The sequence below is a fragment of the Gossypium hirsutum genome, chromosome D11 (assembly GCF_007990345.1).
Source record: "Gossypium hirsutum isolate 1008001.06 chromosome D11, Gossypium_hirsutum_v2.1, whole genome shotgun sequence".
NCBI lineage: Eukaryota > Viridiplantae > Streptophyta > Magnoliopsida > Malvales > Malvaceae > Gossypium > Gossypium hirsutum.
The window spans coordinates 26,883,018-26,908,884 of NC_053447.1; the positions used below are offsets into that span (position 1 = coordinate 26,883,018).

General features: G+C 34.9%; 3 protein-coding genes and 1 long non-coding RNA gene across 4 annotated transcripts; 1 reads left to right on the top strand and 3 right to left on the bottom strand.

Moving 5' to 3' along the window:
- Positions 1-4,163: 4,163 nt before the first annotated feature.
- LOC121223166 (uncharacterized) lies at positions 4,164-4,553 on the bottom strand. Its single transcript, XM_041104259.1, has one exon. The coding sequence runs from the start codon at positions 4,551-4,553 to the stop codon at positions 4,164-4,166; it is 390 nt and encodes a 129-aa protein (XP_040960193.1).
- A 3,390-nt stretch (positions 4,554-7,943) lies between these two features.
- LOC121223039 (uncharacterized) lies at positions 7,944-12,619 on the bottom strand. The gene is made up of 2 exons (XR_005920384.1): positions 12,126-12,619; positions 7,944-11,972 (listed from the first exon to the last, which is right to left on the bottom strand). It is a non-coding gene; the product is annotated as an uncharacterized lncRNA (long non-coding RNA).
- An 8,148-nt stretch (positions 12,620-20,767) lies between these two features.
- LOC107900399 (haloacid dehalogenase-like hydrolase domain-containing protein 3) lies at positions 20,768-22,175 on the top strand. The gene has a single exon (XM_016826015.2). The coding sequence runs from the start codon at positions 21,233-21,235 to the stop codon at positions 21,998-22,000; it is 768 nt and encodes a 255-aa protein (XP_016681504.2). The 5' UTR covers positions 20,768-21,232; the 3' UTR covers positions 22,001-22,175.
- Positions 22,176-22,521: 346 nt separating this feature from the next.
- On the bottom strand, positions 22,522-25,271 carry LOC107900387 (probable receptor-like protein kinase At5g24010). Its single transcript, XM_016826005.2, has one exon. It carries the CDS (start codon positions 25,132-25,134, stop codon positions 23,068-23,070), a length of 2,067 nt encoding a protein of 688 aa, XP_016681494.2. The 5' UTR covers positions 25,135-25,271; the 3' UTR covers positions 22,522-23,067.
- Positions 25,272-25,867: the final 596 nt, after the last annotated feature.

Below are 25,867 nucleotides of genomic sequence, written 5' to 3' on the forward strand. Positions count from 1 at the left end.
GTTGATGATCTTCTAGTGATTGGAGGAGACAAAATCAAGTTAGCTGACTTCAAAACAAAAATGAAGGAGATGTTTGACATGTCAGACCTAGGATTGATGACATATTTCCTAGGAATAGAGGTAAATCAAGCAGAAGAAGGAATCTTCTTGGGACAAAAATCATTTACTCTAAAGGTTCTATCCAAATTTTCAATGGAGAATTGTAAGCCAACCAGCACACCTATGGCTGTTGGCATGAAACTATCGAGCCAAGAAGATCATGAACCTGTGTGTGAAACTGATTACAAAAGCCTTGTTGGTTGCTTGCTATATTTGACAGCAACAAGACCTAATATTTTGTTTACTGTGAGCATGCTGTCAAGGTTCATGCATTGTTGTAACCAACAACATTACAAAGCAGGAAAAAGGGTGTTAAGGTACATCAAAGGTACCTTGAACCATGGAATACATTTCTGAAGGGCTGAAGAGTTGAAATTGATTGGCTACACTGACAGTGATTGGGCAGGTTCAAAAGATGATATGAAGAGCACTTCTGGTTATGCTTTTACACTTGGTTCAGCTATGATATGTTGGAGTTCAAGAAAACAAACAATGGTGGCTCAATCGACAGCAGAAGCAGAGTATGTAGCAGCTACTAATGGTGTTAATCAAGCTGTGTGGCTAAGAAAAATTCTAAATGATTTGAATCTACAGCAGAATGGAGCAACTGAGATTCACTGTGATAACAAATCAGTTGTTGCTATTGCTAAAAATCCTATCTCCCATGGTAAGACAAAACACTTCAACATCAAGTTGCATGTGATAAGAGAAATGGAACAAGCTCGAGAGATCAAGTTGATTCACTGCAGTTCTGAAAATCAGATTACTGATATTTTTACAAAATCTCTTAGTGCATCAAGATTTCTGAGCCTAAGAAAACAATTAGGAGTCTGTAGCATAGAAACTGAGGAGGAGTGTTAAATTCAGCATCCATGCAACAGCCAAGGTGGCCATGCAGAGAACGACTAGCAAGCAGCAAGTTGGGACTGTTTAGTTACTTCAATGAGTTCTTTGTATTTCAGTTAGTCAAAAGCTTAGTATGTAACTGCATTTTGATGTAATTAGGTGTTGATTGACTGATAATTCAGCAAACCAACACATACAAGCAAGTTTAACAATTTACTAGGCAGATTAGTGGTGTTAGGTATGTTATTAGGTAGTAACTTGCTTGTTTTGTAATTGAAAACTCATATATGTATTGGCATCATGCCTCTTTTGATGTTAATGAAAAATTTAGTTTGTTTTCATTCAAAAATTCTCTCTTCTTTTCTGTTTTCCACTTGCAAAATTTCTTTCTTCTTCAATTGTTTCTGATGCAAGGCTCGAGACTTGCTGACCAAGCAAGACCAAAGTAGCCTGTTGCTGCCCTTAAACACCAACAGTTTGTTGGCCACCACCTCTCGTTTCGCGTTTCTTGTACAACTCTGGGTAATACTTCTAAATGTTTTAACTCCATTTTATACGCATTAATAACTCCTGCTACCTCTTGTATTTTTCTCTAATTCCTTCGTGGTAAACTTTATTTCTATTATACCATATTGCCCAAAAACATATTGCTAGCATTAAACACTCATGTGAATTTTTATTATCAAATTTTGTTACTAACCACCACTGCTTCCATCATTGCTCCTAATCTGTGGACGAATGAGTTATTCCTAACTTTTGCAGGACCTGTTTTGTAAACATGCAATCTCTGAACAGATGAGGCACGGTCTCTTCTGCCTTGTTGCAAGCTGGGTAAATCACATTCTCAATGAGGCCTCTTGCTTTTAGATTACCCAATGTAGGCATGAACTCTTTTGTAATCTTCCATAGGTTAATTCTGATTTTGCTAAGAATTTTAAGATTCCATAATTTTGTAAAGTAATTGCTTGTATCTTCGGTTTGAGTTGTACTATTGTTCCCTAGCTTGTTTGTACCATTTGTAAGAAGTCATTTATACCCACTTCTACCTGTATAGACCCAATGTTATCACCCTTCCAGATTTCTTCGTCTGTCTGCCTGCTATTGATTAGTGGGATTGATAAAATCCTTCCTATTTCCTCTTCACTAAAAAGCCTTTTGATAACATCATTTTTCCAGGTAGCTGTTTCCCAATTACTTAAATCAACAACAATTGTATAGTTAATGTTAATATTTTGACACTTTATTCTGCCCTCTCTAGGTCCGGTAACCATGTGTCATTCCAGATATTCACTGATGCCCCGTTCCCTATTTCCAACCTGTTCCCTTTTCCAGCAAGCTACGAGCATCCTAGATTTTGCGCCAAGTAAAAGAAGGGTAAGACCCTAGATTTGCACTCATAAACTCCTCTTGAGGATAATATCTTACCTTCATAACTTATGCAAACAGACAATTAGGATGATTGGCTAGTTTCCATCCATGTTTTGCTAACAGGGCTATGTTAAAATTTGACAGCTCCCTAAACCCAATCCCCCCTCGCGCTTTTGGCATACACATAGCACTCCAATTACACCAGTGAATACCTTTATTTAATTTTAAATTTCTCCACTAGAATCTGCACTTCAGATTTTCCAGTTCATGACATAACGAAACAAGAAACTTAAAACACTGTATTGCATAAATCGGTATGGCTTGTAAAACAGATTTAATGAAAACTTCTTTTCCCTAAATTGATAAATTACGTACACTCTAATTTTTCATCTTCTTAATAAATTTTTCCTTAATATCAACAAAATCGTTCTTTTTCATCTACCCACCATAGTTGGTAGCCCAAGATACCTTTTTAGGTTGTTTAAGGTTTGCACACCCAGCACGTTTCCTACATGGTATCGTAATTATTCCTCTACGTTGTTACTAAAATATATATAAGTGATTTGTCGAAATTAACGAGCTGACTTGAAGCCTCCTCATACTTTTTTACCACTAATTTGATTGCATGAGCTCCCTCTAACGACGCCTCTCCAAATAAAATACTGTCATCAATAAATTACCTCTTCCTATTCTTGCTCCACTAATTCTTCCCTCCCTTTTTGCAATGCTTATTAAGGTAGAGAAGCCTTCTTCATAGATAATAAAAAGATATGGGCTTAGAGGGTCTCCTTGTCTGAGCCCCCAAAATGGCTTAAAATCCACTCCTTGAATTCCATTCAGACTTACCAAACAGGAGACACCCTTTACATATATCAAAATTAAAGATATCCATTCATTGCAAAAACCTAATCTTCTCATCATTATTTTCATAAAGCTCCATTCCACCCTATCATAAGCCTTACTCATATCTAGCTTTAGAGTAAAAGAACCGACTCCACTTTCTTTCTTCTTTTTAAAAGAATGTAAAACTTCGTATGCCACTAATATGTTGTCAGTTATCTGTCTACCGGGAACAAAAGCTCCTTATGTTTCCTCAATGAAAAAAAATTAAAAACTCTCCTAAACCTATTAACCACAATTTTTAAGATGAATTTATATAGAACATTACAAAGGTTAACCAGTCGGAATTGTCTCAAATTCTTCGGAGTAGTTACTTTTAGGATAAGCACTATGCTTGTTTTATTAATTTCTTCCATATCCCTTTGTTCATTCAAAACTTCAAGGAAAAATTTGGTAATCTCATTTCCCATAATGTACCAAAGCTTTTGAAAAAAAAAAAACAAAGTTAGGTATCCATCCTTTCCTGATGCTTTGAGTGGGGCAATTGATTTTAGGGCTTCCACTACTTTTTCCTTGAATCTTGTTGTTAACTCTTTGTTTAAACAGTCTAATATGCATGGTTGTACCTCAGCAAATAATCTATCATTGGTTTGGATAAGTTTTGATGTAAACAATTATTTGAAATGGTTAGATGCCAACTCAACTAATCTTTCATCACCATTTATCCATGTCCCATTCCCATCTTCTAAACCTTTTATTGTATTGCTTCTTTTATGGTATGAGGCAAAACTGTGGAAAAACGTTGTATTGCAATCTCCCATTTGAAGCCAATTCACTATTGCCCTTTGCTCTCAATACAATTCTTCATTGTCCACTTCCATATTTAAATCTAACTTTACCTCGGTAATCTCTGCCAAATTTTCTTTATCTAGTTCTTCTTCATTTAGCTCGCTTAGCTTAAAATTCAAATCCTCCTTTCTTTTGGTTCGAAGCCCTCTTTTAATTTTTGCCTATTCTTTAAGTGATTTCCCAAAATCGACAAGTTTATTTAAAAGCTCTTCCCCGCTTGCATCCCATCTTTTCTTAACCTGATCTTCAAAATCCTCTTCCAAAATCCAATTCGTATCAAACCTAAAAGGAATGTCACCTTGTAATAACCTCTCATTTCTTCCTTGCCCAGTATCCACTAAAACTGGGCAATGATCCGAAAAGCTATGGCTAAGATTGGCTACCAAATATCTTGGGAAAAGCTCCCACCATGCAAAATTTGTAACTCCTCTATCTAGCCTTTCCCTAATGTTATTTTTCGGTAGTCTCCCCCTTTCCCATGTAAACCATTGCCATGAACACCCCAGATCATTTAGATCACAATCTTCTAATGTGTCCCTAAAGGCAACCATCTACCTATCTTTATCGCATACGACCCCTCTTTTTCTCAAAGGAATAAATCTCTTCATTAAAATCACCCATAACCAACCATGGTATTCAATTACTTTGTTTTAACTTTTCAAGTAAATTCCATGTCTCTTTTCTCAATTGTTCAACATGAGAACCATAAAAACTTGTAAATCTCCACACACCTCTTCACTCTCTTCAGTAACTTCAACGTTAATATGCGATTTTGAGAAACTCTTAAGAGTGACATTCAAATTTTCCTTCTATCCTAAAGATAGACCTCCTCTCGAACCTTCAGCACCTACGTTAATCTTGTTCACATATCCACACTTACTTCTTATTCTTTCCATTCTTCTCATGCTTACCTTTGTTTTAATAAGAAACAAAAGCTGAGGCTGAGCTTGTCTCAACTTATGTTTGAGACTTCTAACTGTTCATGGTTGCCCCAGGCCACGAACATTCCAACTTAAGGTTTTTATTGTGACCGATCGGCCTACTCTAAAGCGATCGTCAATATATCATTATCTAACTCTGCATCCATTAGGACATTATCCTTTATGTAATCCGTTAGTTGTACCATTTGTCTCTTCTTTCCTTCCACTATTCCCATCGGTCTTTCTTCCAGCTCCTAATTCACCTCATTTGAACTAATGTACTCTAGCCCTATTTCTTGCCTTCGACTTCGTTCTTCATCAGTTCCCCCTTCAATTTTGATCACTCTATTAGGAATAATCATTATCCTTTTTTTTCTAACTTGGCCCGAAACCCTTGTATTATTATATCTTAAGTCCCTTTTCTCATTCCTATCTTCCACGTCCATATATGTCTTACCCTCTTCTTTTGGATCTTCCTTCAACCATCTACTCATTATTGTAGTCGCCCTTCTTGACAGAGCTCTTAGTAAACTATGCCTCCCAAACTCTACCTCCTACAATCCCAAGGTTAATTTTATTGGGCAAAAGCTTTCTCCATGTCCTAGTGGTTCACATAGAAAGCAGAACAAATGTAGCTTTTCATATTGGAAAATCGCATATGAAGAATTACTCTTTCCATGAATTATACGCTTCTTCCTTTTTAGTGGGAGCCAAACATCCAATCTTACCCTAATACGCATAAATCTTTTTATTCCCCTTGTTATTGCTATAGCGTCATAATCAATGAATTCCCCAATAAAATTTCCCAAGTATTGTGCTATTCCTCTTGACGTGAACCCTGTTGGGAAGTTATGGATTTACACCCAAAACTTCGTATGAAAAAGAGGGACTTTTACCTGGTCCTCTCCTTTCATTAATTGGTGGAGGATAACCAGATGCCTATTAAAAAGCCAAGGCGTCCCATTCAAAACCCTATTCAAGTCGATCATATGATCATATTATAGAACCAAAATAACACTCATTTGTTTTCAACTTCTGTAATTGTAACCCCTTCTAATGGATGCCATAACCCAGCAAGGGTATTTCGCATTGAGAAAAAGTGTACAATGCTATCAGTTAAGATTCTTCCCGCACGAAAAAAATCATACTCATCAACGCTTTCAACATCCTCTTCTAGCCCTAAAAAAAGATCTTCCTCCTCATCCTCAATATTGAGCCTTGCTAAATCTTCTTACATTGATTACGCTATACGAATTCCTTTCTGACGCAGTATACTTTTAATCATTAAAGAATTTTTAACCCCAAAACAATTTCTGTTTATGCTTCTTGTCGCCGACTTTGAAAGAAAAAGAAACAAAAGAATAAAGAGAGAAAAATCTAAGACAAGCTTAAACGGACAAACTTATATTGATTAATATTCTTAGTTGAAAAGATTGAGTTAAAAATTTTTTTTGGGTGTGTATAATACGTTATTGTATATTTGTTTTAAAAATAATTTGGAAATGATTCTTGTGGTAATTAGAATAATTTATAATATTTTATGTATGATTTTAGTATCAATTAATAATAGAAAATATTTATTGAAAAGTAAAACATATTTTTTAATTGGTGAATAATTTACTAAAAAAATATAATCTTATAAAAATATTTTGGTGAGAGGAAAGTTAATTTAGTTAAAAAAATTTGTTATAAATGGGATAACTTAATGTAAAATTAACTTTACACATGTCATTAACTTAAATAGTTTACGTGTCAATAAAATAAAATGTTCATATCAGCTTTGAATTTTAGACCTTTATATATATATATATATAACTAATTTGTATACATGTGCAATGCATGGGTTGATGGTGTGTGCCAATTAAAATATTATTTTATAAAATAATGAAAAATAGTTATAAGTTTGTAAAAACAAAGAATTATCATTTTAAAAGGAAAATTATTCGGTAGACTATCAACGAGAGTTTTTAAACTTTACAAGTAGAGTTAGAGGTTAACAAGTGTCCTATAGAAGTATAGTAAAATATTAAAAAATATAGACACGTATCAATTTTTGAAGGTTGCTTGTGGAATAAAAAATTACATTGTCAATGTATCAATATTAAGACTTTTAAAAATAATAATGTATTACAAATATTTTAAAAAATTAATTTTTAATATAAAATTAATATTTTATAAAATAGTAACAAAAAATTTATAAATTGATACAAAAAGAAAAAATATTATCAATTTAAGTGACATTGTATTAATGATTTTATTGAATAATAATTAAAATTAATGAACTGAATATAATGATTTTAAAACTTTTAAAACTTTGATTGGAATTTGTTTTAATTTCTACAAATTAAAACTTTTAAAACTGAATATAATGGTCTAAATTATTATTCAAAATAAAACTTTTAAAACTTTGATTGAATATAATGATCATTTTCGTTTTATTTTGAATAATAATTTAGATTTTAGGCCACTAATTCTTTTTTTAGATAGCCATTAATGTTAAATTTATAATATTTTGAATATATATGTTAATATTTTTATAAATTACTGAAAAAAATAAAATATTGCAAAATTTTTAAAAAGGAAAATTTTCAATAAAAAGACTTAATTTTCTTTATGTTTTACAATTTGATTCCTTTAACTATTTTGGTGTAAGTATTCACCTCACAAATCACCCTAATAATACTAATATAACACTACTGTTTTCCAATTGTACGATTAGAAATTTTTGCTTTTGAAGGGAGGCAAGGTAAAAAAGAAACTAAGACATAATATTCAAGATTTGGTAAAATTGTGCTAGTAAAGCTTATTATTAAATATGGTATTAAACCATACTTTAGTAAATATATGATTAAATATAACTGATTGGGGAATGAATAATTAAGTACATAATAAATTTGTTACATGATTATATTGGTGTTAATTGTATTTATAAATTATAATTATCGATTCAATTGTGTCTAAAATGTCAATAAATTGAATTCCAATAAACTTCTAGAAAAAAGTTTAGAACTTTTTGTGAAATTGTTTGCAATTTGATGAAACATATTATTTATGATTTTTTTTTTGTAACAAGATATAAATAGCATTAATTGCGAGTTAACAAGATTAGAGTTGGATAACCAAAAACATCTGTCAAGTCATATCTGATCATCAACCGATGGATGAGCCACATGAAAAATTCTCGCACCAATAGGAAAATCTTTCGTCAGATCAGCTAAAGTATCAACAGTAGAGTTCACCTCTATAGGTACTTGCTTTATGAGCACTTTCTACTTGCGACTGCAAAGTTCTTGAATATGCAAAATCAAATCTCCATTTGAATGTCCTATTTAATCTCCATGAATATCTTTGATAGATAAAAAATAATTTGTATCAATAATAGCGTTTACCCATTTATCCTTCTAAGCTAATTGGGGGCCATCATAAATAGCCCAAAACTCAACTTGTAGCACACTACATCTCCCAATATTTCTTCCTAGTCTCCACATCCATCTACCATGCTCATCACAGGCCACTGCAACAGACCAAGCAAGACCTGAATTCAGATTATGACCACTATTTGTATTTATTTTAAAGAACCCAGTAGGCAATGGAACCCGTCTTTGGTCCCTGAATTGCTTCACATTACTCCCCCCTAAATTGAGATGCCCCTACTTAATGGCTCTTGCTCACCACCACGAAGACTAGATCATAGTAGATATGTTGAATGGAACACCTTGGGATACACACAAATTTCTCTGTTTCCAAATCCTTCAAAAATTAATCCTAAATAGAGAAGGCCAGTCTGAATCCTGGAAAACAACATCAAACATATAGACACTTATTCCTCCAAAGAAGAAAAGAAAAATCGGATCGAACTCCTCGAGGGAATTAACTACTTCCACACTTCTTTTGCTTTATAATAATCTTGTAGCACATGAAGACAAGATTATTCAACATTCCTACAAAGCTTGCATGGAGGATCTTCTAATAAGCCTCTCATACATCGTTCCGCATTAGTAAAAATGTGTCCCTTAAACAATAACCAAATAAAATGATGAACACATTGTGGAACATTCAAAGACCAAACAAGCTTCCTTTTCACCTCTGACAGATTTAATGAGTTTTTTTATAAGCACACCATAAGCTGCTTTAATACTGAATTTACCATTGGAAACCCAACTCGATATAACTCCATTAGTTCCTACTAAAGTATTTGGAGTAAGAATACCTCCAATATAAGATAGAATATCTTCATTCAAAAAACACCGCATATACTCTCTATTCCAGTTTCCATCTGTATTCACAACCTCTCGAAGTGTAATAGACTCATCAATCAAGGAATGAGCCAAACAATGGTTAATAAGAGGGGCCCACATCTACTATCTAATTATTAGTCCAAAATTTGATGAGATTCCCATCACTAACTGACCAAAGAAGACTTTGATGCAGGAGGGGCTAGACCTTCGCAAAAGATCTCCAAATGAAAGAATATTTCCTTCGGGAAATATCCTCAGGGTATTCTTTCAATATTTTATACTTAGATTAGAGTACCTTACCCACAAAGCTTGCTCATTAGTTAGGAGGTTAAATCCCAACTTAAGCATAAATGACTCATTATGTTCTTTACGGCATCGAATACCTAATCCCCTATTAGGCAGAGGTTAACATCAATCCCTCTACCTTGCCAAAGACGATTTCTGATTAGCTTCAAAATTTCCCAATATAAATCTCGGGGAAATCTTCTCAATTTTTACACAAATGCTAGATGAGATTTTCACAGCTTGCATAAAATAATTGGGAATTGATAACAAAATTGACTGAGCTAAAGTTACTCGTCCCACCACAGAAAGCGTTTTGGCATCCCAATTATCTAGCTTTCGTCTGACCTTGTCTACAATGAATCTGAAGGTATTCATCATTATTCATCGGTTAAAAAAAGGAAATTCCAAATATATCCCCAAATTGTCAGTCTGCTGAAAACCAAGAACACTATAAATAACATTAGCATAGTTGGAACCAATATTACTGGAAAAGAATACATTAGTTTTAAGGCCATTGACTTAATGGCCCGAGGTAGCTCCAAAAGTGTTAAGGACATCCTTTATAATCCTTGCTTGATCAACATCCACTTCTGCAAATAAGAAAAGATCTTTAGCAAAAAATAGGTGAAATAATGAAGGACCATTCTTACCCGTACAATTGGTTTCCAAATTTTATCTTCCACTCTTTTATGAATAAATTGACCCAACTTCTCCATACATAACACAAAGATATAAGGAGAAATCAGGCACCCTTATCTAATACCCCTCCTCGAACAGAAATTAACCGAAGGCTTCCCATTCTACAAAATCTGCATGGATATCATTGTAATACAATCCATTATGATCCTAAACATCTTCGAAGGAAAACCAACATCCGATAAAGTATCTTCAATAAAATCCCACCGTATTCTATTATAGGCTTTCTCCAAATCCACTTTAATGGCCATCTATCTTTTCTTCCCTTTTTTTGTACACATCAAGTAACCTCCTGGGAAATAGTAATATTATCTATAATCTACCTCCCAACCACAAAACTAACTTGATTATAGGCGATAATTGAAGGGCAATTTGCTTAAATTGATTCACAATAACTCTAGTAACAATCTTGTAAATAACGTTACAAATGCTAATTGGTCGAAACTGAGCCAGATATTCAGGAGCCTTAGATTTGGGAAAAAGCACCAGAAAAGTCTTGTTGATGCTACTAATGATAAGCCGCTCAGAGAAAACTCCATACACCCAATTACACATATCTGCACCAACCGTTTCCTATTGAATTTGATAGAATAAAGCATGAATACCATATAGACCTAGAGCCTTTAAGGAACCTATACTAAATAATGCACTTCTAATTTCCTCATTAGACACATCCACCCCTAGAACATCCAAATATGTAGAATCCAAAGCCGAAAAACAACCGTATAAAGGGAATCTGCCTAGAGTTTGATCATCCAAAGAGTACAGAGAAGAGAAGTACCTGACCGCTTCCTTTTGAAGGGCTTCACTGTCACAACACCATTGACCCCCAACCTTTAAAGCAAAAATCCTTTCAGAATTTTGCCTAACAAGTGCTCTATTATGGAAGAATTTCGTATTTCGGTCACCAAAATAGATCCAATCCACTCTCGATTTTTGTTTCTAAAATAATTCTTCCTTATCAATGAACTTTCCGCACTCAACATGCAACTTACATTCAAGATCCATAAGAAATCTAGAACACTTCTGGTCTAAAGCAGCTTGGACCTTATCGATGCGAAGAGCAAGCAAGCTCTTTCTTCTAACAATATGACCAAAAACCTCTAAGTTCCAATTTTTTAGTTTCATAGTGATAGTCCTAATATTACCAACTAAATCCACCCCATTACTCTAATTTTCATGAACAAATTGTGAAAACGATGGATGACTAACCCAAGGGTCTTGGAAACGAGAAGGCCTATCAACTCAAACTTTTTTGATGGAATTTAATGATAATAATATAAGTCTATGATATGATTTTAAATGAGGGAAGTGGAGCACAGTCGCCTTTGGGAAAGCCTGACACCAAATACTATTTCCAATGACCTTGTCAAGCCTCTCAAAGATCCCCCCTCTTCTACAAGTAAATTGGGGTCCCTTAAAGCCAATATCCCTCAACTCATTATTCTGCACAAAATTATAAAATAATTTGCACTCGGAATAAATAGGGAGACCCCTTCTCTTTTCCTCTGGAAATATAACAAAATTGAAATCACCAAGCAAAACCCAGGGTTTAACTACAGACTTAGCAAGAATATTAAGTTTATCCCATAAAATCTTGCACCTCTACTTATCAGGAAACCCATAAACAAAAGTCACCAGTATATCCGAGGAACCCTTTACCATTTTCAAACGACAGTGGACAAATTGTGGATCATTCATGAGAATATTAATCTAAACATTATTGCTCCAACAAACCCATACACCCCCAGCAAAGCTTTGAGCTTCAATCCGATGTGAACGATCCATCCCAATTTTCGCAATAATACCATCAACCTTTGTCCCGTTGATTCTAGTCATAAGAAAAGCAACAACATCAACTTTAAACTCAACAAAATAATTTTTTACAATCCTCACAAATTTAGGATCCGCGCAGCCTTGACAATCCCAAGCAAATAAATTCGGTAACATCCCAATTTAAAGAAGAGAATAAAACTAGACTTACTTCAACCCTCCAGATTGGCGCCATTATTTACTTGGTGATATACTCCCATGATTACAACCCAAATTAGCCTTCGAAACTTCATTTCCAATTTTGTTCGCAACCATGTTCATGGCTTCAACTACTGGTACGCGACTCGGGGCCTTAATCTTAAATCTGCTCCCTTTTCCTTTAAGAATATTAATTGTTTTCTTATCCCTTTTTTGCTTACCCAATTTCGAGAAGAAACAGCTATTATGGAGTTCTTCTAACTCCTATAATTTATTTCAAGAATTCACAATATCTCTAGAACTATTAGGATTTCAGTTTTCAACAAAGTTGACTACCGAATGGGATTATGAGTTTAGAGTAGTAATTCTAATCTTCTCTACCATGATAGGAAATTTCCCATTCGTTGACAGAACATGGACCTCACCTAGGTTTTCTTCCACTGACAGCTTTGAAATTTCCCCACCATCATGAACCTGAACTTTGGACGCTGAAGGACCAGCGTTTGGGCCTACTCCACTAGTGGATCCATTTGGTGAGTCGATTGACAAAATGGTTGGCCTAGGGATTGTTATAGATGGCTTGAATTCCTTCAAATTCTGATGGGTCATAATGCAAACACCCACTTTTTTTCGTTCAACCAAGATCCATTAACCTGTCCAACATCCAAACCTGAATTGGAAATAACAACACCCATGTCAAAGGCCTTTTTTTCGTTAAAAAGTCTTCTCTTAGGGGGTTGTTATAAATGGCAACCCCTTTGCGTTTTAAATTAGTTGAATTAATAGGATTAGGGTCCCGAATTAACTCTCTATTATTTTCTTATAAATCTTGCAAAAATATTAAAACTTGGATCTCGACAAATCTGCCCATTTCTTTGCTTCACGATCGTCGCTTTGTTTCGGTTTATTCCTCTTACTCTGGCGATCAACTAACATCTATGGCTCGTATTTTTCATTTTCAACACCCTTATTAACATAATTTAATTTTCTACGATCTACAAATAAAGTCAATTTCTTACCTTTTTACCTTCCTGTCTCGAGACAAAACTACATAAAGCTTTCATATGTCCATAACAACCACATAAAAAACACACATTAGGTGGGAATTCATATTCTACCCTTTGAATATACCCATCCACTTTGATTTTAGAAATCAATGGTTTCTTAAGATCAATGAGGATGGCCATGCGGACAAAACGACCTCTTTGTGCATTACTAGTATGATCATCCAATTTAATGACATTTCCAACCATTTCCCCACTCTTCGTTAAAACACTCTATTGATACATGAATCCCAAAATACCAAGGAGATGTATCTAGACGACCACATTTGATGGGTATGGTTGAGAAGTAAAGAAAAATTACGACCATGGTTGAATCGTTAGGTATTGCTCAAACACAATCCATGGTCTTTCCAAAAGGGCCCGTATATAATCCATTACCTTTTGAAATTTCACTAGAAAATAATCATTCTCTAAGTCCATAATACTAACGGGTGTTGATGGCTTCCGAAGGTGGTAGATTCTATTAGATAAAGTATGAATCCTAATTTCCCATCCCAAAAGCTTAACCACCATTGTTCGAGCCATACTCTTATACAAAGCCTAATGAACCCGATCAGATAACCTAATCCGTAACACCCTTAACCCGTCTCCGTCGTCGGATTAAGGTTACTAAAAATTACTGATCAATCAAAAGAAATTTATCATTATAACATTAAATAAATTAATCTCATTCAAAACATATCAAACATAAGCATTTGGTCCCTAAATCGAGCCTTCGAGGCCCTAAAAATAACTTAAAAGCAATTCGAGACTAATTTGAAACAAAATAGAAGTTTTAAGAAAAAGATACAAAAATGTGAAAACAGGGGTTACACGGCCGTGTGACGTAGCCTAGGCCGTCTAACATTCGAACAAAGGGACACACGGCTGTGTCCCAATCCGTGTCCTTACCCGTGTAACTCACTGAGTAGGGTCACACGACCATGTGCCAGCCCGTGTAACTCTCTGAGTTGCCACACACAACCATATGCTAGGTCGTGTAACTCACTGACTTAAAACACTAAGAAATTTCAAATGACACACGGCTGTGTGACAGCCCGTGTTGCCAGGCCGTATGTGCCACATGGCTGTGTGACAGCTCGTGTCCCAGGCCGTGTGATCCATAAATTGACCATAAAAACATGTCATTTCAAGGCCAAACCAAATCCATCCAACCATATCATTTGAGCACACATTCAAGGGATTTAAACATCATTTAAACACACCTAAACATGCCATTTTAAACATCTCAATTCATCTAACCAATATGCCATTCAAAAGTACTACAATTGTATCAAAACATCATTTACCAAAACAAGTCAATATTGTCATATTCCAAGCATAAAACCTAGTTTAATTATCTACCACATGATACCACAAATGACCATTTACAAGCCATCACAAACATACCAAAAGAGCCTTATATACAACCACATATACATGACCAAAATGACATAACTTGGTAAGGTATTGAAGTTCACCAAATCAAACATAACTTCAAAAGCTTAAACATACTAAAACATCCATTACACATTCAAGAAATAATATTACAAAGATCTTATACATGTTATTATTAACCTTGGCCAAAATACTTTAAAACTACCGAAATGATTGTTGGATAGTGTGATAGGTCTCTGACGAGCTTCCAACCGATCGAGCCTCCGATAATCTATAAAACAAAGGAAAATAATTATGAAAGCAACGAGTGCTTAGTAAGCTCGTATAAACTTAAACATAATTTACCATTTCATTAACACAATTCATAGGTTACGCATAAAATCATTACCAATGTCATAAGCTTAGTATAAGCCTATACTGTAACACCCCTAACCCATATCTGTCACTGGAATAGGGTTACGGAGCATTGCTATAAGTACGTAACTTAAAACCAATCATTTCCAAACATTTCATAAATCATAACATAATCCATTCAAACACATGCATATCGTCCCTTATTCGAGCCCTCGAGGCCTTAAAAACACATGCATAATCCAAGCCACACGCCCGTGTGCCAGGCCATGTAACTCACAAAATAGCCTTACACGCCCGTGTGCCAGGCCGTGTGCTAGGCCGTGTAACTGCCTGACTTGTAACCTTTTAAAACCTACAAAAGACACACAATCATGTCGCATGACCGTGTGTCACACACGGCGGAGACACATACCCGTGTCTGAGGCCATGTGGACAAGAAATAGGCCAAATTCAAGCTATTTCTTTCACCCAATTCAAGCACATACCTACAAGCCATTTGCACATAAAATCAAGACCCTAAATCATGTCCAATACATGCATAAAATGACCAAATCTCTATACCAAATATCCATACAACCAATATGCCAAAAGATTCCTTAATCACAATTTATCAAACTTATCTAAACATGTGCATATTTATTCATAATCCAACCATACACAACTATTTATTTCCATACCAAACTTACCATATTTGACCACATTTATGCCAACACAAATAGTTCATAATTACCTCAAAGTGTAACCCAACTTGGCCACATTATAAACATACTAACACATACCAAATTTGGTCATTCAGAACATGCATCAACCTAGTAATATTAATATTCAGCCATCAAGGCATCAAAATACCATAAGTACCACAAATTCAAAGCAACATTAAATGTCATAACCATCAACTAAATATTAGACACAAGTCTACCTGTACATGTCATCATAACCATAACTAAAACATCAAAATCTAAAAATATAATCTCTAGATAGTACGATAGGTCTCCGACAAGCTTCTAAATCGATCGAGCTTTCGATAATCTATAAAACATAGGAAAGAAAAATATCATAAGCATATAATGCTTAGTAAGTTCGTAAATCATGAACATAGTTTACCATTTCAATGCATAATCTTATAAAATAAACATGAATCAATCCAACATAGGTTGACACAAGCCTAAGCATCATCAACAACACAAGTTAGTGATTAAACACATAATTACATAACTTAACAAAATCATCACATGGTAAGATAGGTTTCATGAACATAACACATTTGAATTCATACTTTCCATAAACATGGTTAAACATACTTTGGTCATCAACAATTCATACCTTTCCATAAATTCATATTATAATCAATTAGAACCCTTATTGATCCTTCCCTTTACATTCCCGTTGAACCACTTAGAATAATATTGGATATGCAGGAAGCTCACACAAAGTGTGCTAACATATGGTTGAAACCATTCCTTTTCTTTTTCCTTTTCCTTTACATCAATGCTCACTCGAGCCATAAATGAGTCTGCTAATACAAGCTGACGGTCAAAATGTAGCTACACGATGCTACTCACACAAGCTGATGAGTATCTGCAACAAATGCCGAAACTCAGCTATTGGTAGGACATTCAAAACCAGCACCTGAAACATGGTAACCCTAATGACATGTCATTTGTATATTATATATTCATAAGGTTCAAACGGGGCTTGATAGTCGTCGAAATATCGTTGAATTTCTGTCGTAACATGATATGATGAAGAACATAATAGCATTTTTAATAACATTAGAACGCTATTTAAACACATGAACTTACCTCGAATACAAAGACGACGAAATAGGACCACTAATCCGAGACTTTATCTTTCCCTCAATCTAGATCCGTACGAGGCTTAACTTGATCTAAATTAGCAAATTTAATCCATTTAATATTCATTCTATTCAATTCAGTCCAAAATTCATACTTTTGCAAAATTATGCTTTTGCCCCTATTATTTTAATTTCTTTACAATTTCGTCCTTAAGCTTATAAATTGAAATTCATGCAATTTCATTGATATACCATGCTAGCTGATTTACCTAGGAACTCATATCAACCCAAACAAAACATCAATTCACAATTTTATCAAGATATTTTACTACTTTTACATAATAGTCCCTAAATGATAGTTTTATCAAAAATCGCTTTACAAAAGTTGTTTATTTAACAAAAAAGATTCATTTTCTTTCATTAAACTTCAAAAATCACACAAACACATTCATGGAAAAAACCCTAACCCTTTAACAATTTTGAAAATTAGTCCCTAGGCTAGCTAGATTAAGTTACAACGATCCCGAAAATATAAAAATCATTAAAAATGGAACCAAAATTCACTCACATGCAAGGATGAAATAGCCGAACCTTCAAGCACCCTTCAATGGTGTTGTTCTTCCTTATTTTTGGTGAGAGAGATGAGTTAAAGAGGACAACTTTTGTTATTCTTTATTTTACTTTAGATTATTTATTAAATTACATTTTTAACCTTTATTATTAACTTAAAATCACATATTTAATGTCCACATAAGTCCACTAGCAATCAAAATGGTCTAATTACCACATAAGTCCTCTTACATTACAATTATATAGCCATTTGGTACCTTTAACTAATGGAACTATACCTTTACATCTTTTACGATTGAGTTCTTTTTACCAAATTAAGCATGCAAACGACAATATTTCTTAACAAAATTTTTATACGACACTACTAACATACATAGACATTAAAATAATAATAAAATAAATATTTTCACATCGAATCTATGGTCCTGAAACTAGTGTTTCAATCTCACTGAAAAAGGGTTGTTACATATACAACATCATCAAACTCATAAGTTAGTATACTTGTCCATGATACAAATGAATTCAATCATAAGATAAGTAGATTTTCATATATAAATACATTATTTAACTCATCAATCTTTTCATAAGATCACGATTCATTCCATTTGCATATTTACCATTTCATTTCCTTTTCTTACCAGTTGAACCATCTAGAATTGCATCAGATACTCGGGAATACTCACACACATAGTGTGCCTTTCCATATAACCGTAACATTTCCTTTTCAATAATGCTCAAATGAGCTATGGAATGGGCCTGCTCACACGAGCAGTGGGTTAGAATGTTAGCTAAACGATACTGCTCACACGAGCTATGGAGAATCCGCAACAAATGCAAGACCTCAGCCATCAGTAGGACATTCAAGACTAGCACTCGAAACATGAAATCCCAAATGACATGTCATTTGCATCCTAAAAATTCTTAAGGTTCAAACGAGACTCGTTATCCGTCAATTATTCATACGTCGACACATTTACAATTTCAAGTCCATTTATATTAACATAACATAGCAATTAGTCAATTTAACTAACATTAATATGATTATAGTTCATACGAACTTACCTCGATAACTAATGTTGTAGAAGTAGAATCCGAAACTAATCCGAAGCTTTAGCTTTTCCTCGATTTAAGTCTGGTTGTTGTTTATCTTAATCTAAATAGATAATTTCATTCAATTAAGTACTTCTAGCATTCAATTTAATCCACAATTCATGTTTATGAAAAATTACAAAATTACCCCTAACATTTTAACTTTTCACAGTTTAGTCCTTAAGCTCATAATTTGAAATTTAACAATTTTAACCTAAATCCATATTAACCATAGATACAAGAGACCTTGTAATAACCCATAATTATCAACAGTTCACAATAAAACCCATGAATTTACGCTTTCAACGATTTAGTCCTTATTTACAATTTCATAAAAAAAATCACATAATAAAACATGTTTATTTAACAACCAAAGTTAATAATCTATCAAATAACATAAAAAATTCAAAAAATCGATCACAAGTCCCTCCACCTTTAACAGTTTTGCAAATTAACCTCCGGGCTAGCTAAATTTTAAGCTAAAACAAACTTGAAAATATAAAAATCATTAAAAACAAGATCGAAATCACATACCATACAAGCACCTAAGCTAGTCAAACCTTCAAGCCCTAAAAATGGCTATTTCCTTCTTTAATTTTTGGTGGAGAGACTAAGTGAGGAAGATGAAACAAATTATGTTTTATTTAGTTTAAGTTTATTTATTAATTTACCATTTTAACCTAAGTTATTAACTTAAAAATTAACAAAATCTTACCCATAAATGTCCACTAACATTAAGAATGGTATATTTACTATCTAGATCCTTTAAATTTCCTTTCCATGTCCATTTAGCTTTTTTAAACTAATAGATTTCAACTTTTACACCTTTTACGATTTAGTTCTTTTTACTTAATTAACCATTTAAACATCAAAATTTCTTAACGAAACTTTAATACGACCTTAATATAATCCCATATACATTGAATAAATATTAAAATAATAATTCACTCGTCAGAATTGTGGTCCCGAAACCACTGTTTCCAATACCATTGGAAATAGGCTGTTACATAATCAATGGTAATCCATCCTTCGTTCCAATGGTAACATCACCCTCCAGAAGCTATAAATCATAATCCACTTTTCCTTGCAAAACGCTGCCCAATGATTTTGTAGATCCAACTAACATGTCTTTAAAAGACATTCAATCAGTAGTCTGTCTATCAATCCCTTTGGGACTTTCAAAATCCTCCATTACCATAATCTGATCCGCATCATAAGATTGGTTAGTTCTCATACGAACCTTCTTATTAGCCTTATCCTCTACCAAAGACGACGGAGAACAACTTGGAGAAAGCCTTATTTTCGTTATCACTCAACCTTCTCTTACCTTTTTTAAACAAAAACAAAATCTTCAATTTGAACTTAAAAGGAATAGATGTCAATTGTAATTTAGTTATGATTATTTTTTAATTGTATCAATGTTATTTTATTCATATTTTTAAATGCAAAAATAGAAATAAATTAGTGCCATATAATATTTTTAAAAAGTCAAACCAAATCACTTTTTTTACTGAATTTTTATTGCTTTTACCACAATTATTATCATAATTTGAAATTCAAACTTATCTAATTTGTTTTAGTACCTTGTTTTATAGTATATATCATTAAAAGATATATATTAAATTATTAATTAAGAATAAAAATTAGGATAAATGATTGATTATTAAAATTATAAATTCATAGGTAAGGGAGTATTCTTGAACTCAAAGAATTAATGTAAAATTAATAATAATAGTCATGTATAGATACTATAGGTTTTAGATTTCAAGCATCAAAATTTGATAAATCCTAGTACGAAATTTTGTGAGAAAAATAGATTTAAGAAATGCAAATCTAGATTAGAGGTGATCATGGGCCGGGCGGGGTTCGGGCCGAGATTGGATAAATTTTTAGACCTATATTTAGGGTTGGGCCTGGGCCTGGGCCTAAAATTTTGTCCAAACTCGGCCCGAAAGAAAATTGCTAGCCTGAGCCCGGCCCGGCCCGACCCATATTAATTTTTTTTAGCTTATTTCATTAAATAAAAAATTTTAAAAGAAATATTAAAACAAATAAAAAATGAGACTAAAACAATTCCTAAAATAATACACAAATTAAAAATATAATAAAAAGTGGTTATATTAAAATTGAAACAAATTAGAACTAAAATAATAGCCAAATTAATAATAAAATAAAAATATATATTTAATATATAATTCGGGTCGGGCCGGGCTGAAAAAGTTTTACCTGAAGCTCGACCCGTTTTCTAAACGAGCCTCATTTTTTACCAAACTCATATTTCGGACCTATATTTTTACCCGAATTTTTCTATTTTTTGGGCGGACCGTCGGGCCGGGCGGGTAGCCCAACCCATGATGACATATTTTCCCTTTAGGCTCAAATACAAGTTCTTTGTTGTGGGTTTGCTAAAAACCTAAACCGTCCATGGTTTTTGTCGCTGTTTTCCAATATCTAGGTACTGCCATTGGTATTACGTTTGCACACTTCCATTTGCACTTTTTGCACCAAAACCTAGTATTAATTTCATTGATATTTACACAGTGCCTGCTCAAATTTCATTATCAAATTTTAATTTATATAAATAATAAAGAGGGAAAAAGAAATTACAGTTTTCGTGTTGGGTTTGGCATTTTAGAGAGAGTCGTTGGCTGAGATCCGAGTTTTGCGAGAAAATTAAAGGGAAGTACTAGTAGTTGAGGCGAAGCTGAAGCTAATACAAAACAGCGGCAATTTCTGATTTCAGCCCTCCGACACTTCATCCAGATTCTGCTCAATTTCTCCGTTTGATTGAGGATTGGGCCAATCAAAACATCCTATAGGTATCTAAATCTTCTTTATTTACATTTTTGGATCTGCGCCATTGCTATTGCAATGTCCCTTTTATCCAGATTGCGATGTATCACTGTGGATGTTACTGGGACTCTCATAGCTTATAAAGGGGAGCTTGGTGATTACTACTGCATGGCAGCCAAATCTGTTGGGTTGCCATGCCCCGACTATAAACGCGTGCATCAAGGTTTCAAGCTTGCGTATACAGAGATGGTGAACAAGTATCCGTGTTTTGGGTTTGCAGCAAAAATGCCTAACATTGTTTGGTGGAAAACTTGTGTTAGAGATTCATTTGTCAGAGCAGGATACGAGTACGATGAGGAGACATTTGAGAAGATATTTAGACGCATATATGCTTCCTTTGGCTCATCCGCACCCTATACGGTATTTTCGGACTCACAACCCTTCCTGAGATGGGCTCGTGAAAAGGGTATTAAAGTGGGGATTATAAGCAATGCTGAATATCGGTACCAAGATGTGATTCTTCCAGCCTTGGGTTTGAACCAGGGAACAGAGTGGGACTTTGGTGTGTTCTCTGGTCTTGAAGGTGTAGAGAAACCAGACCCCCGGATCTACGAGATTGCTCTTCAAAGGGCTGGAAATATTGCTCCAGAAGAGACTCTGCACATTGGTGACAGCATGCGCAAAGATTATGTACCAGCAAGGAGTGTGGGGATGAATGCCTTGTTATTGGATAGGTTCAGAACTCCTGATGCTGAGGAGTGGAGAAAATCCGGTGCTATTGTTCTTCCTGACCTGGTGGCGGTCAAGGAACTGCTTTGTTCAGAGAAGTCAGCTTCAGCTTGTTAAGGAAATGCTGTTTGCCATCTGTGCATTGTTTTGTTTTAACCATTTAATAAATATGTGATTATAGATAGTACTTGCCGGTTACCTTACCAGCTGGTATTTTTCACATCTTCTGTTTTCAGACCATATGAGCGTCTAGAATTTGCTGCATTACTATTATAATTATTAATATTTTGGATATTGTTAGTTTTGTACCCATGGTCACTGGTCTGAAGCTAAGAATCCATAACTCAGCTAACTATTAATTAACCATCTGCAATCTCATGTCATCTTGATGCTTCTGAAAAACCAAAACTCTTGCTATTCAAGCAATCATCTCCTAAAGCCGGTTTTACATGACCTTTGTCATAGATTCATGGATATGTTAGTTGGACTTGGCTGAAGGTTATATTCAGCCGCCATCGTTTCCTGGTAAAGTTTAATCTCAGTAAGACTTTCTGAATTTGACATGTCATTGTTGTATATGATGACTGATATTGAAGACCTTTTGATTTTGCAGAGAACCTTTGGGATTCAAAAAGTTCCTGTGAGTGACTGGAAGTAAACAAAAACCATTAATGAAACTTGAAACTTGATGCTGTCAACTTTGAAACTCTGTAAGTACTGAGGTTAGAATTTAACTTTAGCTTGAGAGGTTTTATGAAAACCCTGCCTGGATCAACAAGTTAGAAGACTAGGTTTAAATGGAAGCAAATCATATGTAAACATCCATTTACTGCTTGGATATTTATATTACAAGCACTTCATACATGACCAACATCATCCATCAACAAGCAGAAGAGGAACCTGATTGATTTTGTTTTCACATTGAACCTCGATTATTTGCTGGTGTTCATATAGAAACCTGCATGTCTTGGTCATTCAGATTCATAGCAGCTTTTAAATGCCCTTATATTAGTCAAGCATACAATTTAAGGAAACGAAATCTTCCTGGCTAAAAGCAAACCTAAGAACAAGAAGATTATTATTCTGACATTCAAAAGATTACCAGCATCTGAGTGATGTTATTTGGAGGAACACACTTCTCTGGAACTGCAGCAATCATATTTGTTAGCTTGAATTAATGGAGATTATTTGGCACCAGCAAACTTCTCCTGGGAGAACACTTCACTAGCAGATTTCTCTGAGCCACTGTTAGCTACTATGGACTGTTCATTTTCCTCTCCTGGGAAGCTAGTAGTTGGTAAATGGAGAAGAACAGGTAACCCAAATTGCAATGAAGCATTTGTTGTGGTTTCATCAGGCTCTTCTCTGGTTATTCCTGTATGTAGAGTCAATGCATATTTCAAGTCCCACATAACATCGCTCATAGTAGGCCTCTCACTACCCTTTGCCTCCAAGCACTTCTGAACTACTTCACCAAATTTTCTCAATGAATTTGAGTTTATTTTATCCACCAGGAAAGGATCAATAATCTTTTCAAGTTGCCGTTTCTTTAGGCAGTGCAAGCCCCAATCTGCTAGGTTCACCTCTTCCTTCTGAGGAGAGTTGATAATAGCTGGTCTAGCACAAAGAACTTCTAGAAGTACCACTCCAAAAGAGTACACGTCGGACTTTTCTGTCAACTCTAAAGACATGAAATAGTCTGGATCGATGTAGCCAATGCTACCTTTTACACCTGTATTATCCAGCGCATGATCAGGACTGCTTGATTTCGAAATACCAAAATCAGATACTTTAGCTGTGTAATTTTCATCAAGCAAGATGTTTGTTGACTTGACATCTCGGTGAACAATTTTCACAGGGGAACCTGTGTGCAGGTGATGGAGGGCTGCTGCTGAGTCAATGCAGATTTCAAGTCTTTTCTCCCATGACAATCCATTTTGTTTAGAACAGCCATCTTTGTCGTAAAGATTATCTTTAAGATTCCCCTTTTCCATGAATTCATAAACTAATATCATCTCAGACTTTTCATCACAGTATCCAATCAAGGAAACAAGGTTACGATGGCGAGCTTGAGAAAGTACCATTATCTCAGTCTGGAATTCTGCAAGACCTTGCTTGTGTCCTGGTTCCCTCCGTTTAACAGCAACTTTCTCGCCACGAAGTGTTCCTTCGTATACTTTACCGAATCCACCCTCACCAACGAAACATTTCGAGTCAAAATCTTGTGTTGCTTGCTGTATTTCAGCAAAGGGTATCCTTAGTTCAAGGCACAGACTAAGACCTGCAGTTCTACCAGTTGACATGTCATTTCCACTGCCGTATCCAAGAAGAGCTAAAGAAGATGGCAAACGCGGAGTTGTATCCCGATCTTCTTTCATGCAAACTAGACGAATCATCACCACCGCCATTATAATGAATGCAAATGTCAGACCAAGTGAAACTGCTATAATGACCAGAATCTTCTTTCTGGGCTTGGGCGGCACGAAAGATGAATACGAGTTTTCCATTAGCTGCATAATCTCAAGGCCATTCAAAAAAGCAGTTTCACTTGTACCATTTATATGAGGACCGACTGTTATGTCGATATTTCCAGTTTTGCCAGAAGCAACAACAAAATCAGCATAAAATGGAGCTGTCAGCTGATTAACTGCCTCATTTGGACTGATCCACTCACAAAAATTTTCATTGATACAGAGATTGAGCCCAGGATAACTAAGAGAAGGATTAATGAAATCACAGAAATGTGCCCGAACAAAGTACCTGGCATTCTCACCGACTTTAAAACGCCAAGTAATATTTGAAAATTTTGGATTCAACTCTTTGGCAGTCCCATAGACATCCTCTGGGGCGATATACTTAGTTGAACCATTAGCTCCACGTTCAAATTCTAGTTGGTCATAGCTGGTTTGCTTGTTTTCAGCAGAGCCTGGAAGGAGCAAAAACTGGTCATCTGCTATCCAATGCCTCATAAGTGTATCAGTCTTCTCTGTGACGTTGGGACCTCCAACATTGATCCTATAAATTTTCTGCAAGAGTTTAGAAAGCAAACCGCTGTAATTGCCTTTAATCCCTGAGGAATTGATGCGTACGGCATTATCAGGGATGAAGCCAGTGGGTGCAAGAAAGACTTCAATGGCGTTTACAAAAGCCAAACATGATATTCCCGAAGGTACGAAGTAGATCACAAACTCACCAGCTCCAATTCTAAGCAAGAATTCCTTAACTACTGGTGGTTCATTACTATTTTTCATCTTAAACTTTGACAACAGTAAGAACCATGGAGCTGAGGCATCAGCATCAGCAGACTCAGCTTTAGCAGTGACGTTAAACACAGCATCCGCCAAGATGATAGATGATGATGAAAAAGCAAAGAAATGAAGTCGTACCAGGTACGTGCCGCTTCGCCTTATTCTAAGCTTATAAGGCCAAGGGTGTCTGAATATTCTTGCTGTTTGATATAACAAATGTGTATAAGCTGAAGATTTAGTGTCTCGGACAGGTTTGCTTCCTTTGCATGAGAAGGGACCCAAATTTCGGTCTTGGGTGAAGTTCCTGATTCCAAAGGTCACTCTGGACTTTGATCCACAGTTAATGAAGTATTCATATGGAAGGGTGTAGGTATCATCAACAGCTGCAGGCTCAGCTGGTGAGAGAAGAAAGAGTGAACAAAACAAGAGTAGTGGAAGAAGTGAGAACATAACCATTAAAGAGTTGAGCATTTTTCACAAGAGATCTGGGTTGTTGAAACTTTCACAGTGAAGTGTATAAGAGAATGCTGGTTGGGCGAATTAAAGTTAAGTGATAAACGTGCATTGCCACTGTTTAGAAAAGAGATTTCTAGTTGACGTTGAATTGCATTTTGTTAGAGAGAAATTATTTAATGCCCTGGAAAAGCTTGGAATCAAGGATAAGATCGGTTTGGCCCCAGAACATTTCATTTCTTAACTTTATTCCTTGATGCAATAGACCCCATTAGTATTTGTA

What these genes read in the sequence shown, in the direction of transcription:
- LOC121223166 (XM_041104259.1), bottom strand. Translation starts at nt 4,553, where the DNA reads ATGGTTGCCTTTAGGGACACATTAGAAGATTGTGATCTAAATGATCTG.
- LOC107900387 (XM_016826005.2), bottom strand. Translation starts at nt 25,134, where the DNA reads ATGAAAAATAGTAATGAACCACCAGTAGTTAAGGAATTCTTGCTTAGA.
- LOC107900399 (XM_016826015.2), top strand. Translation starts at nt 21,233, where the DNA reads ATGTCCCTTTTATCCAGATTGCGATGTATCACTGTGGATGTTACTGGG.